The 17,255-nt window shown below is 43.4% G+C and overlaps 1 protein-coding gene across 1 annotated transcript in view; it reads left to right on the top strand.

The window, feature by feature from the left end:
- The window catches only part of PDZD2 (PDZ domain containing 2), a 138,669-nt gene that overhangs the window by 107,991 nt on the left and 13,423 nt on the right, over positions 1–17,255 (top strand). Inside the window, exons 12-19 of the mRNA XM_042875196.1 lie at positions 553–670; positions 2,804–2,936; positions 5,804–5,885; positions 6,802–6,905; positions 7,897–8,056; positions 9,174–9,964; positions 11,165–11,309; positions 13,149–16,743. Coding sequence (XP_042731130.1) covers positions 553–670; positions 2,804–2,936; positions 5,804–5,885; positions 6,802–6,905; positions 7,897–8,056; positions 9,174–9,964; positions 11,165–11,309; positions 13,149–16,743 — 5,128 coding nt within the window. The remainder of the gene's footprint in view (positions 1–552; positions 671–2,803; positions 2,937–5,803; positions 5,886–6,801; positions 6,906–7,896; positions 8,057–9,173; positions 9,965–11,164; positions 11,310–13,148; positions 16,744–17,255) is intronic.

Genomic DNA, 17,255 nt, shown 5'->3' on the forward strand with positions numbered 1-17,255 from the left:
TCCAGCAATTCCTACTTCAGTACATAGTTAATGAATACAGTTACAGGAGGACAGCAAAGGGAAAAGGGCTCACAGGAAAGCTCTGATCCAGAGAAGACTCCTCATCTTTCTTCGTGCCTCTTTGCTGAGGGATGTCATGCAGGTATTTCACAAAAGAGAGCAGTGCAATTGGCAGCATCTCCTGTGCTCCTATTTTCTGAAACAATTTTAAGTGAGATTTTTATTGGACTGCCATTCCTTCTCCTTTGTGTCTCAGAGCAGATCAGACTGTGTATAGCACTTCCAGTCCCAGGCAGTTCCCAGAGCATGTTGAACATTTGCCAGGAGCAGAGCCATTCCTGGATCTCAGAAACCAGTCAGGATTGGGTATTTCCAGCTCTGATTTCCAGTGTTGGTCTTGGCTTCCTGGCTGGCTGCAGCTAAGGCCAGTCCTGAAACAATACGAGTCTTGGTCTCAGATGGGATGTGGGAACAGAAAAGCTTGCGTGTCCTATGTGAGTACAATGAGCAGGGAATAACAGTGCTTTCCTTTGTGCTTTTTGTTTTTCACAGAGCCAGGGGTTGGACTCGGCATTGGTGCCTGTTGTCTCACGCTTGAAAACAGTTCTCCAGGGATATATATCCACAGCCTGGCCCCAGGATCAGTGGCTAAAATGGATGGCAGATTAAGGTTAGTTAAAACAAAAACATACCAGAGTGGTTTTGCAATAAAATCAATGGAAAGTTTCTTCTTACCTATTGGTTGATGCAGCTGGAAAGTATTTATACTTCAGTGCTCACCAACAAGAAAACATGAAAATAAAGGCATTCCAAAGTGGCATGGAATACTCAAGAAATGTTGTTCTGTGGGCTGTAGGCAGCATAATCGTTAAGACTTGTTTTTGGCTTCTTTTAATTCTCTGTGAAGAAAACTAAGCCTGCTAGCTCAGTTGAGAAAGGGAGCAGCAGGACGTGCTGCCTTGTGTCTTTTTCTCAGAGCTGCAGTCAGAGACCCCACAATGGGAGGAGGTGTGCAGAGCCCCATGTAAATCTCAGTCACCTGCAACTCACATGAGAGGAGCTGTGGGATGTTCTTGCAGCTGTCTGTGCCCCAGGCTGCAGTAGTGCTCTTCTGCCATTACTGTCTGGAGAATCTCTGTTCCATGCTTGTCTCATGTACTCCGTCGTGCCATTTGCATGACTATAAGGAGCTCTTGGAGAGAGAGGAAATCACTCCTAGGGCTTCCTTGTGCATCACAATATGTGACAAATTTATTTTCTGTTCCTATCCTGGGAGCCTTGTTTTTACAAGACATTCAGGGAATTTTTCCACTTTCTGCATTGCTGCATAAGTGCTGCTAGGTGCCAGGAGCATGTCTGGGAGGTCAGGCTGTGCTGAAGATGCACTGTGACTGTGTGGTCAACACCATGCTTGTGGCAGAGGTGCTGTGTAACAGCCTTGCTTTTGTGTTGGGCAGAGAGTTCTTCCTTGTTCTCCAGCAAGACTGTGATAGAGCATTTTGGCTTAATAATAATAAAAGAAGATAAGTTCATGGTTGCATCTCTGCCAAAAACCCTTGAAATTTCCTACCAAATAGAAATGCCTACAGGAGACAATACCTCAGTGCCAGCTTGCTTTCTTGTAAACCTCTTTGGAACAAGATTGCAGTGCTGACTGTGTCTACATGCAACAGCTGCATCATTATTAGGTTTAAATGATTGATTATATCCAGGCAAACTTCCCAGTTTTCTAGCTTACTTCTTTGAGACATTGCTCCTGTTGTCCCATCAGTGGTTTATGGCTCCATAAGCCAAAACTTACAGGATGGTTTTGATTTTGGAAAACCTCGTTAATCAGATGCTGGTTTTACAATATTGGAAATGGTTTGAGCCCAGCCCTTCTTTATCGGAACTCCCCCTCTCAGTTATGAGCCCATGTAAGTGATTCCATTTTTCGTAGTTTCTAAGAGGTGTTTAAAAGGTAGGCAGAGCAGCAGCATGATTACACAACTGCCTTTGCTTTCATAGTGGAGTGCAGATTACAGAAGGCTGCCACATGCATTTGCCATTTTGTGTTTGGCACGTGGACTCAGTGTAAGCCCATTTTCACTGTCACAAGTAACCCAACATAAATCAGTGGTAGTGGATTGTTTGAGTATCTACATAAGGCAAATGTTTTAGTAATTATGGAGGATGCTTTAATGATATCCCTACTTGATGATCTTCTCTTTTGAATAGTTCCAGATGTCTGGATGCCGTGAGCAAGAGTTAAAAAAAGAAAAGAAAAGAAAACAATTTATGCTTTCCTCCCAGGTTATTTTTTTGAAGAGGGGGGACTTTTGTTGGCTTACTATGTTCTGTACATTAATTTGAAGCAAATACTTTCTTATCTCTCCCAATTTTTTCCTGGAGTCATTTCATAAATTCAAATCTACATCATGAATTTCTTATCAGTGTTTTTGTGAAGTAATTCAGTATGATGAGAAGGAACAGCCCATCTGAATCTAATTTTTCCTCTGTGCCCGACACGTATCTGAATGCAGAACTGAGTTTTGCTTTCACCCTAGTCCAAATGCAGCCAATTTTCTCTGTTGATTTAATAGGGTTTGTAGCACTAGCAATAAGTGCAGAAGGGATCACTGGACCTGCCTTGCAAAGTCAACAGGACTTAAAGCATTCACATCACTGAGAGCAAGCGCGAGGCCAGCGTTTTGCAAATGTTTTCCAGATACTTGTATCTCTGAAAAAGTTTGGCCACCAGTCAGAAGCACAAATGTATCTGTAAAAGGCGGATGTGATGAACTGGCTTTATGTTTCTCCGCAGTCGGGGTGATCAGATCCTGGAGGCAGATTCAGTCAGCCTGCGTCATGCAGCATTGAGCGAAGCCTACGCCATTCTGAGCGAGTGCGGTCCAGGGCCGGTCAGCCTTATCATTAGTCGGCATCCCAACCCAAAGGTAGGGAGAAAACGTCCCAGCACCTCTCTGTTGTTTTCTTCTGTTGCTGCAATTTGACTCTTGCTGCCAGGAAAGTGGCAAGTGAAGAGTGCTGGATTGTTCTTCCTATGACAAGTATTGTGCAAAAAGTCAGGCTAAAGGATTGTGGTGATGCCTTCCAGTTTTGTAAGCTGTAGCAAAATTAAATTGCTCCTGCTGCTTTTCTCCTCTTCACACAATGACTGGATGCAGTTCTCCTGGAACCATTGAGCTGAAGTGCTTCCATCTTTCTTCATATTTGTACCAAGTGTCAACGTAAACGTAGCACAAATCCTCTTCCTCCTTAAAGTTAATTTGCATTTAGTCCGTCTGTGTGTCTGTGAGTGGAATATAATTTAGGGACAGGAGTATAATTATCAACAGATTGAATTGATTAAGTGTAGTAAAGTAATAGGAATATTTCTTTTGAAAGAGCAAAGTCTGCCCAAACATCAAAGTTTTCCTTCAGGAATTAAAAAATGACAATCTGGAATGTTCTGCTACTGTGAAATGTGTGCAGGGCAATTTGAAAATAAGCATGGGTTTACAGAGTGAGTGATTATTTTCAATCAATTTTTAAAAATTGATGATAGAAGATAAAGCCCTTTTAGCCGAACTATAAGGAATAACAACTTCTTTTATTTCAGTATTTCAAAGAATTTCATGAATGTACAAAACCTTCCTGTTTAAACAGGACTGAAGCTGTAAAAATATTTGCATTTGTGTGTCCAGAGAGCTCTGACTTTTGAACTTGTAACTGCAAATAGAGGCCCTAATAAATCCATAGCTAGGAGAAGTGAGGTTTCTGACTTTATAATTAACTGTATATTTTCTGCTAAATTGAATATGCAAACAATAGACAAATAGAGTCACACTGCCCAGAGTTTATGGCCACTGCCACGAGGCTTTGTGATGCTTAAAAGAAAAAGACCTTGGTTCTGCTAGTTAAAGTAAGCAGCAAGGGGTAAGATTTGGGCTTGTAGCCTAAGATAACAGTATTTCTGGGGAGTCTGTATGCTGTGCTGAGCCAGCATGATGATTCTGTTTGATTGCATTATTAGGGCATATAGACTTTTCAGAGTCTGTAAGTATAATAAGAACTCGTGGGGTAGAGCCTGCCCTTCGCTCCCTCTTTTCATCTCACTCTGGTGGTGGCTCAAAAGCCGATGAGTGACCCAACCAGGTATCTGCTGAGATGAACTCAGTTAGGCTAATTGCTCACCATTACTCAGTAACAGAGGGAAACTATTAAGTGTATCCTCTTACAGTTTTTCATAAGTGATATTTGAAATAACAACAAATCCTTTGCCAGAAATCGGTAAGTAAAGTTAGAAGTTGAGCTGGAGGGTCCCTGAAGTGTTTCCACTGCAGGCAATCTGCAATCCTTTATAGTTGGATCTTTGAAGGAGTGTCTGTATGGGGACCTACGTTTATCCCATTTCACTGTCATCATTTCTCTGACAGCATTGGGGGACCTACAGAAATGTTTGTCTGTTGTTGGTTTTTTTTCGTTGTTGTTGTTTTATTATTTTTAATGTATTCATTAATTATAGTACACCAACATGCAAAAGTAGTTAAGAATTTGCTTGTCCCACTTCATAGAAGGAGTTTGATTTTCCTGAGGTGTGGAGGATGCTAAAGAATCAAACTTGCCAGAGCTTGCGGAAGTGGGGATTTTTGTCTAGCTTTAAACAAATGCTGCAATCTACTCAACACCTGGCTTTGTTCTGCATCTTGTACCCAATGGTTTGTGTAAAGGTCCTGGACCACATTCTCAGGGTTTGATCAATGTCCTGTATGGACTCCATGTGTCCCGGGAGCCCAGAGACTTTTGCTGCAAAGGTCATGCCACAATCTGAAAACAGATGTATTTCTACAAAGGCTCTTGTTGTTTTAGACATTTTTATACTTAATCTCTCATTTTATGGCACAAGAGGTCCACAGTAAATTTAGTTGCTGAATACGTTCACTTTCGTGTTTTCATGTACATCCAAGAGAAACACCACAACATTTTCTTTGTTCTTATTACTCTGAGTAAGTGTGGTGTTTAAACTATGTTTAAACTGCTGAGTTTGCTTAGGAGTCTCTCAAATCTTCCTGGTTTAGAAAGATTCAAGTTTCTCATCTCTCTTTATGCTGAATTTTAACTCATGTAAAGCAGTGTGTACAGAAATTGCTTCTGACAGAATTAAATTGCCTTCTGCTTTTAAATATATTATCCTGCAGACTAGTCATTCCTGTACAAAATTATATGGAATTTGCTAGTAATAATTAAGCGCATGGCAGTGATTCAGGAGAAAATCAGCAAATATGGTAAACCGGTATTTATTCCTAACCCAGAAGAACATTTATTACTGATAACAGTTTAGGTTTTCTTCTTTTTAAAAGCAAATAGAAATTAAAATTAGAACAACAGCTAATATCTTGGGAAGTTTGATATTATTCCAGTAGATTAAGTGTACAATATCTTGTGTTGCTGATGTATGCTTGTACAGAGAAGTCTTTGTTTATATTAAAGTAGTATTTTCTCAATAAATCAACATACAGGGTTTAATTGAGTTAAAATTGTACTGTAATGGCTTCATTTGACTTCTTTAAGTCCAGCAAAGTTTTGTTTATTGGCACAATATGGTGCTTGGACATTATCTTCATAAAACTGGCTGCCTTCTGCCTCCTAATTTCTGAAGGTGTTTGGATGGATCAAGTCTGGATCAGGGGACTGAGATTTAGGAGCTCTCAGCTAGGTCTTCTTAATTCTGGCTTTGAAAGCAGTATGTCATATGTGAATCCTGTTTCTAGTCAGGCTTTTATTTTACCCAGTTTGATCTCTGTCTTCCACTGGACATTAGGTTTCTGAGCAGGAGATGGATGAAGCAATCGCACGAACTACTCACCGAGAGAGTAAGGACACGGGCTCCTCTCATGTCTCAGGTAGCAGCCTGTTTCCTCCTAAATATTTATCCCTTTCCAGATGTGGGAATGTTTAAGGACATGCTCTTTGGTTCGTCAACATCCTTAATGTTCTGAGAGACCTCAAAACAGCTGACCAGTTCTGAGGACAAAATACCCTGTCCACTGCCAAAGTCTTAGCAAAGACATCCAGTTCAAGTGGACCAGATCTATGGATCATGTTGCCTACTTCAGGTTTCACAAGGTTGCCATAGTCTGAAAGTAGAGATGGTTGGTCTGTCCTCTCTTCATGATCAGCTTGGAGAATGTCCTAGCAGTGGACTCCTCCTGTGTACACTTACCCATGTGGAGGGCAAAGCAGTGACAAAAAAGTGTCTGTGTGTCTATTTGAAAAGGTCCATGTGTTGTGTACTGTTTCAGTTGTTAGGTTCATGTCAAAATATATTCTCAGATGTTTGTTTGACCGTTTTTTATTGTTGTTTTTTAATTATTTTTCGAGAACTTGTACTTCCTAAAATGTTACAGATGAAAGCAAGCTCTTGGCAATGGCAGAATGACCACCCAGGTGATTTTCAGACAGAAATGCTAAATTTATGATTATCCCTATATTCTCTGTCAGCTAAGGCCCTTTTTGCAATAGATCTGCCAAGTGACTGCTGGATTGTCTTCTGTGGTTGCAGGGGAGGGAGACCATCTCCTGCTCATCCTGTGCTCATAGCTCTGCAGGCCTGGTGGGTGTAGTGTGTTTCTTGGTAATATTTCACCTGATCTGAGGGAGAGCCCATGAAACGTTAAATAAATCTTGTTTTATGAAGGCAGTTCAGATAATAAGCGGGATTAAGAACAGCTGCAGGCTCAGATGGTGAATGAAGGGGGTTGTTTGGATATATGGACCACAGCTTTAATTTCTGACATCTAACTAAGCTGTGTTCAACAGGCACTGTGCAAAAAACCCCATCTCCTGGTGTGAAGACCAAACAAGGAGAGACCTCATCTCCCCTCAGCTGGACAATGAAACGCTTCCTGGAACCAGCAAGCCGGGTAAAGGATCAGATACAATAAAGGCAGGCTGCTGCAAGTGCTGAAGCTGCGACTTGATCAGGGTGCTCAAAAATAAACCTCTACTCTCCTTCCGTGTTACAGGGGCTCCATAGAAGTATTAGTTTCTTAAGCCACATGTTTAAATTCTAATGCTAGCTCTGCAAACTCCTGATGGTGTGATCATTGCCTTCAGGAACAATGTGCAGAATGTGGCACAGAAAGCTGTGGTTTCCCACCTCCTGTCACCTCAAAGGAATCCTTGCTTTGCAGGAAGCTCCTGCTGACACAGGAACGAGTTAGGAGGAGGGACCCAAGCCTGTGTGCAGAAGGTTAAGTGCTTGGTTTCCCTCCGTAGCTGTGGGGAACAACATGTACCATGGGGAAGTCTCTGTTGCTTTTTGGGGGGAAGATAAAGAAGTCATACATCAGTGACCAGAAGTACAAACTGAGCCCTTCTGTAAGTGAAGAAGGTGTATAAAGGAGTTATAGAGGAGAACAGTTTAATCCCTGGTTTGTATGTTGAATATCTGCTGATCAGTAAGATTTGGAATCTCTTTTATTACGCAGGCCAAAAGGGTGTTGTTGTGATGCATTTCAGCCACCAAAGTTTGATCCTCAATATCCTGGCAATTCCCTTATTTTTTAAATTGGGCTTAAACTTCCTTTGCTGACAAAGGTGATGTGAGTTGAAATTGTGGTGCTTGTTCCGGGGAACGTTTAAGGACATGCTCTTTGGTTCATCAACATCCTTAATATTCTGAGAGACCTCAAAACAGCTGAACCAGTTCTGAGGACAAAATACCCTGTCCACTGCCAAAATCTTAGCAAAGACATCCAATTCAAGTGGATCAGATCTATGGATCATGTTGCTTACTTTGGGTTGCCATAGTCTGAAAGTAGAGATGGTTGGTCTGTCCTCTCATGATCAGCTTGGAGAATGGCAGGGGCTTTAAGCATTGATGGAGTTAGATGACCAGCCTGTTTTTTTCAGCAGGGATCCGTCAGCTCCGAGGCAGAGCTTTCCCAGTACTTCTCGCATGATAGCACGAGCCACATCCCATTCTCTGATGCTGTAACTGGCTCCTGTGATGAAGAACAGCTCCGTCAGAAGAACAGAAGCAGCTTGCTGGATGACAGCTCCCTTCTTCCTGGTAACCTGAATAAGCCATGGAAATGCCCGATCATTTGGTTAATGGGGGGAGAGTCACTGAGCACTAATTTGCTTTTCAGAAGAGCTGTGGTGACTCCTGTGCTGATAGGAGATGCCTGGCAGCATAGTGCAAACCGCTGCTCATCATGTGAAATTCTGGAAGATGGAAGAGGTTTACAACAATGCTCATAAATGCCGGTTTCCATGGTAGTTTGTCCAAATTGCTGCTCTGAGAATGTCTTCATTTGATTGGTCTGGCCAAATCTAGAATGACAAAGCTGCAGGGATTTTTTTTCAGATGGCTTATGATCATCTGATTGATTACATTTAAATGAAAGTGTTCTTTGTGACCATAAATACACAAATTCAAAATGTCATCTTTAGCAGTGTAAAAACAATTAAATGTTCAAGTTGACGCTAGATTTTTTGCATATTATCTTTCTTCTCATAGTAATTGACTGGAAGAATCATTCCTTACTGTTCTGATTTCTGATTCAAAGATAATATATTTATTCTTCCTTTCCTGTCCTTGTCTACTAATATCTTTGTCTTCTACTCATTTTTCTCCAGAAATTTATTATTTCATGCTAAAAAATTGTTTTTATGTTGGGGGGAGCTTTCTGCAAAGTAAGATGCAGTTCTTTCTAAAAATGATATGAAAAGGATTCTCAGGGTTATTAGTCTTTAATTTAGTACTGATGGCTGTGTACTTCTGTTTTTGTTCAAGAAAACATTTCTCACTCACTGTAAACTGATAAAAGCAGCATCCTAGATTTAAGCAAGATGTGAAAGAAATGTTCAATGTAAAGAATGCATGAGTATGTACATCTCTTTCTTCTTTGGGTGATAGCCATAATTTAGAAATAAACTGAAAATAAAACCAGATGTGGCATGAACTGATTTCAGAAATTACTCATAAATTCTGAAGTTTTCTGCTATTGCTCTTACTGTGTATTGGAGTTGGAAGGAGAACTTAAAAAACTGCTTTTGTTGTCTGAGGCTGAACTTCTCTGGAAACGTTTACATGTCCTCTGCTGCAGACTCATGCTTGGTATTAAAAATCACTGATAAATACAATTAAAATATAACTTTTTTTTTTTTTTTTTTTTTTCCCTTAGCTGCTAGAGAAGCAGGATTGGCAAAAGCAAATGTTCTGGTTTCTTCAACTAGTGGGAGATCATCCTGTCTTCACAACAAGCATGTGGAGTCTGTCCGCCCTGGCATCCTCAGTGACAGTCCCAAATCTGCTCGCAGCCCCTTTCATCGGCAGAGGAGGGTTGTCTTCTATGATGGCGATGCCAGTGATGATGATGAAAGTTCCCACTTGCAAAGAAGCCAGAAAGCCAAGAGCCAGGAGGATGCTGGCATTGTCATTACAACCTCATCAGTAGAAACTGATGATGAGATCCAGGACAGCAACTCATCTAGATATATTGGCACAGAAACATCTTCCCCTCTCTTCAGCAGCTCCGTGGAGTCTGCAGACAGCACGCCAGAGCAAATAGACTCTCCTTTCTTCCCCATCATAGCTTTTGACTACTCTAGTGTGCCTGAAGTTCGTCTCAGCAGCCTGAGTTTGAGGGAACTCCGAGAGGCACAGCTCGAATCTAAGAGATCCCCGAGACTGGAGCACAGGGCTGTTACAAGAGTGAAAAGCATGATGAGCACCGAGTGCAGAAGTCTTCAGAGGCAGAGGACAGAGGAGCATGGCGCTTACAGCAAGCCTGTTGCAAGGATGCTCCCTCACAGCAAGAAGTGTGAAGCACCTGATGGGGCTGGGCAGTGCCAGGGTGAAATTGTCACTCTGGTTCGCAATGAGCACGAGTCTTTCGGCCTGGATTTGGAAATCCAGGCTATGCCCTTGAAGGTTGTTGTCACAGGGCTACGTCCAGGTGGAGCAGCGGAAAGGGTAGTTATTTGTTTTGGATTGCCTTGTTATGATTTGCTTTCGCTTTGCAGGGATTATTGTTGTTAAGCCAGTGGACTGTGGAGAAAAAGTGCACGGGAGGCACTGCTGCTGCTGGGCAGAAGTCCTCATGCCATATGGTTCTCAAATGCCTGTTGAATGAAATATTTGATTCAGAAGTGCACTCTGGCTGGCTCAAAACTGAGAAAGTCAAAAGGTAGATGCACTGAGATGGACTCATCCACATTCCAGAGTTACAGTTTGAGGAAGCACTACTTTGTTTTCTTACATTTTATCAGAGGCAGAAACAAGATAAGTAAATCCTGATGATAAAGGTGCTTTTTAAGACAGGAGCTGTGTTGCAACCTGGAATGCGTGTGTTAATATTATCCCTGTTATTTTATGAGCATATATCCCTTTATTATACAAACCTGGTGCCAGGAGGTGTTACTTGCTGGCCAGATTTGCCACGTACCATAGTAGTACCAGTAACGTGTTGTTTTTCTGCATCTCTTACTTGCATATGTCTTCTGATTACTGGCTTCATGCTGGACATGCAACTGCTGACTTTAGATACAATAGCATAAACAAGGGAAAAATTATATTATGGTGTACAGTGTTCAATGTTGCATTTTTAATTTATTTAAATACCACTAGTGTTAACAGGGGATACATCTCAGCAGTTCACATTGGGCTGTAAGAGTTCAGGATTTGGGTTCTGTTCCTGCCTCTCTTTCTGTCATATTACACCATGATGAGAAAAATACTTGTTTTTTTCACTTTAAAAGCTTATTCTTTGTCCAGCGTAGTAATCTAGGAGAGTCTAATTAGTCTTAAGAGATTTTGACCAGGGATGTAATTCCTACATGAAAACCAAAAAAATTGTAGACTGTATTCCAGTCTTGAAGGTTTAATCCAGACCAGTCCATTTAAATGAAAGTGGCTGTGTCCTCCATCCTGATACTCATCTCTCAGAGAAACCAGCAGCTCTTTTGATCTTCCTGGTTGAGGTTGGTCATCAGTTCCTCTCCTGGCACAGACACAGCCTGCTCTTTATTTGCTGGCAAACTGTCAGCAGTGGTACCTGTTCGCTGTGGTGACGTGAAATAGGGAATGTTGCTTATTGGCCATAATGTTCCCTGCAAACTTTGCTCCTATGGAAATGGTGTATTTAAAATTTCCTTTGTTCTGTCATTGCATCAGGGATCAATGGGCAAGATGACTGTAGGAGATGAGATTACCACCATCAACAGTATTCCAGTCAGCAAGATGACATATGAGGAAATTTGCTTGCTTATGCAATGTCTTCCTACATCTGTAACCCTGGAGATCCAGAAAGCAGCATCAGGTGAGAAGAGAGTAGTTTTGCTTTTGTACCATTTATTATGAGTACCAGTCTGATCTTCTGCTTTCCTCCTTTCCACATTAATTCAAATTAAAAGCACCTAATCACCTAACCAGGCTTCAAGGTACTCCCTGGTGCTGTGATGAGTGGAGGAAACCTACATCCATGTTCAGTGTTCAGAGCTCCCATTTACAGTATGTCCCTCCTGTCGGCATTTGCTGAGGTCTGAGTCATTTTGTGCATACCTGAGGTTAACTTGGCAGCAGCCCTGTACTGACAGCCCATTTTTCTACTGTGTCTTTTCAGGAAGTACATTGAGCCTTTATAATTACATCTATCTCTTTTAAGAGCAGTGTTTTTGGGAATGGACAGCTAGAAGATAAGATGCTTTCTTGTGTCATGAAACCCAGGATTATCACAATCTTATCAAAATGCTTATTTGCATGCATCTCATAAAAGATTTTCTGGTTTGAATTGAAACACTTGATACCTCTTTAGTTTCTGCTCAGGGTTGATTTATGCTCCTGCAGCAATATATGCTTCCCCACAGGCTGTACAGATTTCATGGTGTGGAAGTGAATGTTTGAAAAAGAAAAGCATACTTTTCAAATTCAGGAAGAACATAATATTTTGCTTTATTCTAGCTTATGATCTTCTTCATGTTCCTTTTAATACCCGTGAGCCTAAATTCCTTCCAAATGCTTCAATTCCAGTTGTTCTTTAAGGAATTTCTGGTTTGGCAGAGAGTCCTTTTCTTGTTTCCTTATTGCTCTGGCTTTTGCAGTCTACCAGCACTGGGCTAGGGGCATACTGACACTTCTTTATCAGGGAACTCTTCTACTTTCCTTTTGCTCTGCCTTTCTGGCAGAGAAGAGGATGTCTTCCCCTCTGTTGACTCCAGGGTGAGCTCGGAGCTTTATTAACACAGGTATATAAGATAAGCAGTGTGGACAGTCCTGCAGGTTCATTCAAAGATTAGGTAGACATGCAGGTGTGTTTGAATGAGCAGGAAGGGATGCTGACTGTGTGAATGCATTCCTGCTTCTCCATGCACTTTCTGAGTCTCATCTGGTAGTAACCAGTCTTGGGAAGACAACTTAGACGTGGATTTGTGTCCCAGAAGCAATGAAGGAAGGTACAAGCAAATATTGGGGGTGAACTGGTGAAAATTAAGGAACTGGGGCTATGGGTGAACTGGTACATATTAAAGTGCAGCAGTGGCATGGCGCTCAGTGTGTTGCCCAGGAGTAGGTAAAGATATATTGTAAGAGAAGAAAGGTCTGTGCCAGAAGTCTCACAAAGCCACTGTGCTTAATGCATGTGTAACATCACCCATGCATGTCACATGAAGCACCTGCAGGAGAGTCAGGAGGATCAGAGTGAAGGTGTTCACGCACTGCTTGTTGCTGTTACCTGCTCACCTTTGGTTGCTGTGGCAGGGCTTTGTATACTCTGTGCAAGCAATTGGAAGTGTTTTCAATCAAACAAGCAGTGAGAAACAGCACTGCTCAGCCTGACTTCCTGCACAGTGACACTTTGGTAGCTGGCTGCTTGACTGTCTAAATCTCAAAGATGAGAGTTAAACAGATTATGACTGCTCGGCCTGGATGGGAGGGTTCTTCCTTCCTGCATGCTACTCAAATACGCGGGGTTATGATAAATTGGAGTTCTTGTAAACATGATTATAAAAGAGGAGGAGTGCAAGGAAGAAGGAAAAATCTAGTCTGAGTACATGGGTGTCTATTTTTATAATATATCATGGTGTTTTTGATATCACTTCCTACATCTGATAGAATTTGTATTTCTTTTTTTTATTCTTATTTCTTTTAAATCATGATGCAGCTGTCAGCAGATTTACAAACCTCATCCTGTCTCCAGCAGTAGACACTCAAAGTCAAGCTGATGTCAGCAGCACCCTCTCAGCTGAAGAACTGAGTGCTGGGAAACAAGAAGGAGCAGGTTTGCAAAATGCTGGTGGTGGCTGTGCAGTACAGAGAATGACACTGCCACCTGATGCCGTGACGGAAGATGTGGAGAGAGGTACCACAAAGAGCAGCCATGCCGGGGATTGCATGCCTGTCACTGATATTGATGACTTGCTCATCCAAATGGGTGCTCCTGAGAGCAGGGCTTCGCGCACCCCGTCGCGAGCAGAGAGCCCCTTCCGAGATGAGTCCACCACCATGTGCTGCTGTGGGACTGATGAAGGCTGCCCTGGTTCTGAGCCGCGTCGGGGCAAGGAGGAGCTGCTGGAGAAGACTATGAATTGCACAGTGAACGCACAAGGGGTTTTGGGGCTGTCTGTGTTGGACTCTATTAACACAGGAAAACTTTTTACTGTGAATAAAAACTCTTTAAATAACTATTCTAGGAATTTTAGCAGTTTAAGTGAGGATGAGTTGCCTGCAGCAAGCTGTCCAGACGGTAAGGGAAGTGACGGGTTTCCAAAGTCCATGTATGGGGCTGCAGAAGATTCTCACTCAGATGCAGAGTCTGTCACAGAAACATTTGATAGTGCTAGTGACGTGTTGCATGGGCCGTGTGCTGCTGCTAATCTCCCAGCAGTCTGTACTGTATTGGAGTCAGATGATGAGCAAATTGAGATTTGTTGCATGAACGATGAGCTGCAAAAGCCTTCTCAGGAGCAGCATCTCACATCTGTGACAAGCTCATCCTCTCTGGCACCACCACATCACTGTGGTGGCAAAGTTTTGCAAACTGAGGATTGTGCAATGTGTAGGTCACTGGAGTCAAGAGTCAGCAAACTGGGCTTGGAAGACTGCAATGGTCCCAATTTGTGTCCCTCACCATGTTCAAAAGTCTTCTCTGCTTCCCTGTGTTCTCCTTCCTCAATCTTTCTGCCAGAAAATAACATCCTAAAGAATTCAGTTGATGTCCCTGAAGTTTACACATTCCATAACAATGGTGCCTTAAGTGCAGAAGAGCAAGTGGGTCTGGGGATCAGTAATGGACACATAAAATGCTGTGAGTCTGTTGAAGAGAAAGGGTCTCTGCATTGCAAAAAAGGTGGCTTTTGCTCTGCTGGAAATGTCAGTGGCTTGGAGAACAGCTTGCTTGAGAAAGAAGGATGTCATGACCAACAGAGATCCAAATCTGAAAGTGAAACAGTGGTTGATGACTGTAATCACACTGTTACCTATTGCTTAGCAAAGAAAGAAACCAACAGTATGTCCAGCTTGTCTAAAGCAGACAGCAATCATGTGAATGCAACATCAGCAAGAGCAGTATCACTCAGGTCTTCCTTTCCCTCCCGATCTAAAGATCCAAAGGCTAATACAACTCATGACTTGCCAGGGAAAAATGAGAAAACTAACTGTGTGACTTCAGGAAGGACTTCAAATGGGAAAATCCAAAGCTCGAGCACAAATCACAGCAAAGAAGCTGTAGTACCACACAGCCCATCTTCACAGAAAAAATCTTGCCAGGAGTCTAAGGGAATAGCACAAAAAGGTATAATGGAAACCCTTTTAAATAACCAGAAGGCCAAAGGAGGTCCAAAGCTAAAAGGTTTCACTATCAAAAGCAAAGCAAAGACAAATTCAGATTCTTCCAGTGTTAATCTTACCAAAGTCAGTGGGGCTGATCAGAAAAAGACTTCTATTTCTCCACAGCTGTCTCCTAAACTTTTGGGGAAGAAAGCACTGTTACCCCGTAACTCATCTACAAATCCAGATCTGAGCAAGAGCATTTCAGCAGCCTCAAAGACTCTGAAATCTGAGCTGGAAAATAAACCATCTCTGGTCATTTCTGAAGATTCACTTCTGCCTGCCCTGAATGGCACCAGCAGCCCCGCAGCATGCAGTGAAATGAACTGTGGTGGGTGTGGGCAGCTAACGGATCTGCAGCAGGCATGGGGAAAGCCAAAAGAAAAGCAAGCTTCCATGCAGCCTGCAGTGTCTCAGGGTAAGAGTGTTAAGGTGGATGATTTCAGAGCAAGAGACGGTCAATCCAAAGTTGCTTCATCCGCTCAAGGGGAAACAAGAGTTGAATATATGAAAGGGAGAACTGAGAACTCTGGAATGAACCTGAACACAATGAAGAGCATCTATAGTGCAGATGACATTAGGCAGTTAGATTTGCAAAATGTTGGAGCGTCAGCTGTAGGCTCTTCTTCACTGAGGTCTCCTGCAGTTCAGCTGGAGCAGCAAGAAGGGCAGGAGATTCAGCGTAGTTTCATTGAGGTGAAGCTTTCCTCCTCCTCCTCCTCCTCCTCATCATCATCATCATCATCATCTTCATCTTCTGCCTCTTCCTCACCAGCACCATTTTTGCAGCTGCCATTGCTGGAGAAAAATGAAGAGGTGAACACAGAGATGCATCAACCGACTGAAGAGATGGGGACCACAGTGTATTTTTCAAAAGTAGATATTGCCAGAGACAGAAATCTCTGCGGCTTGTCAAAACCTGTGACAAGGACATACTCGATGCCAGCCCAGTTATCTGGTCACTTAAGGGAGAACTGCCATGCTGTGGAGCTTCAGCCTGCACAAGGTCCCCAGGGCCATGCTGCAGACAAAAAATGTCCCCAGGCGGTGATGGGTTCATTACAGATGGTGCATCTCAGCCTGCCAAATGGCCAGAGTGGGAAGGAGCAGGTATACAGCTCCAAAAGCTCCCAGAGGATGCATGACACATCCCCCTCCGCCAGTGATGTTACTTACCCTGCCACTGACAAACTGAGGAGTTTCAGGAGGAATTACTACTACTACGAGCTGAACTGGCCACATGAACCTACCTCATCCTTTTCTGTCAAACAAAGGATCAAATCCTTTGAAAACCTGGCAAATTTCGACCGGCCCATTGTGAAGGCCATCGATATCCACTCGGCCACGCGGTCCCAACTTGGCAGGAGGTCATGCAGTGGGATGGCCACTGCATCCAGCCCTGCTGACACGCCTCGTGCTTTGCGGCGCAGCTTGAGCTCCTACGGCAGCACGCCGATGCCAGCTGACACTGTGGCCAAGTCACCCATAAGCACAGAGCCGACACGTGCAGTGGAGGGTGTCACGAAGGAAGGAAAGCCCCAGAGGGGTGAGGAGTGCAGCACTGGGGCGGACCAGTCTCCTTTTCCCCCTGTGGCCTCGCAGGTGCGGCGCAGCCGAGTTCTGGGCCGGCTGCCGCTGTCCCGCTCCAGGCTGCGGGAGCTGAGGGCACTCAGCATGCCTGACCTGGACAAGCTATGTGGTGAGGGCTTCTCAGGGCCGCCCCAGCCTGCCTGCTTCAAAACAGAGCTGGAAATCACTCCCCGGAGATCCTTTGTCTTGTCAAGCCAGGAGAGCCCTACCAAGGCAGGGGGGATGGGCAGTGGCAGCCCTCAGGACAGCAGCTCGGGGACACCAGGGTCGGCCTCAGATGATGACTCACCCCGTGGTGGCTCTCCAGATGCAGAGCACCTGGGAAACAGCTGGTCCCTCAGGTCGGTGTTTGCTGTTTCTATCAGCCATCTTTTCTGCAGTATTTTATTTCATCCCTGCAAGCCTCTCCTGATGAAAGCGCATTTCAGCTTTGGCCCTTACACCAATTCCTTTACTCTTTCTTGCTCTGCTGCATTTCAGAGCTGCTGCAGTGCTATTTGGCTGCAGCTGCTCTTCAGTATGGGATGGGATGCTTTATCCTGGCAGGGCTGAGCTCATTTCATGTGACCCTTCTAGCTGTTCTTTTGGTTGTTATTTGGCATGTTATGATGCAGCAGTCACTGCCTCCTGCCCACCCTGGAGGGATGACAGACAGGCTTGTTGTCTGCCCTCAAAAGTGTGTAGACTTCAGAAATAGCTGTCTGCCTGGTTTTGTTAATGTCTGTTGCAGAAATCATTGGGAAGCAGGGGGGGAGTCGAGTGGGGGCTGATTTTCAGAGCTGTTGTAAATTGTCTTCTTTCTGCCTTCTCATTCTCCCAGCTAATACCATTTTTTATCCATGCTCAAGATTTC

This window comes from Lagopus leucura, unplaced genomic scaffold (assembly GCF_019238085.1).
Source record: "Lagopus leucura isolate 7727_CA_CO unplaced genomic scaffold, USGS_WTPT01 Super-Scaffold_100014, whole genome shotgun sequence".
NCBI classification, from domain to species: Eukaryota; Metazoa; Chordata; class Aves; order Galliformes; family Phasianidae; genus Lagopus; species Lagopus leucura.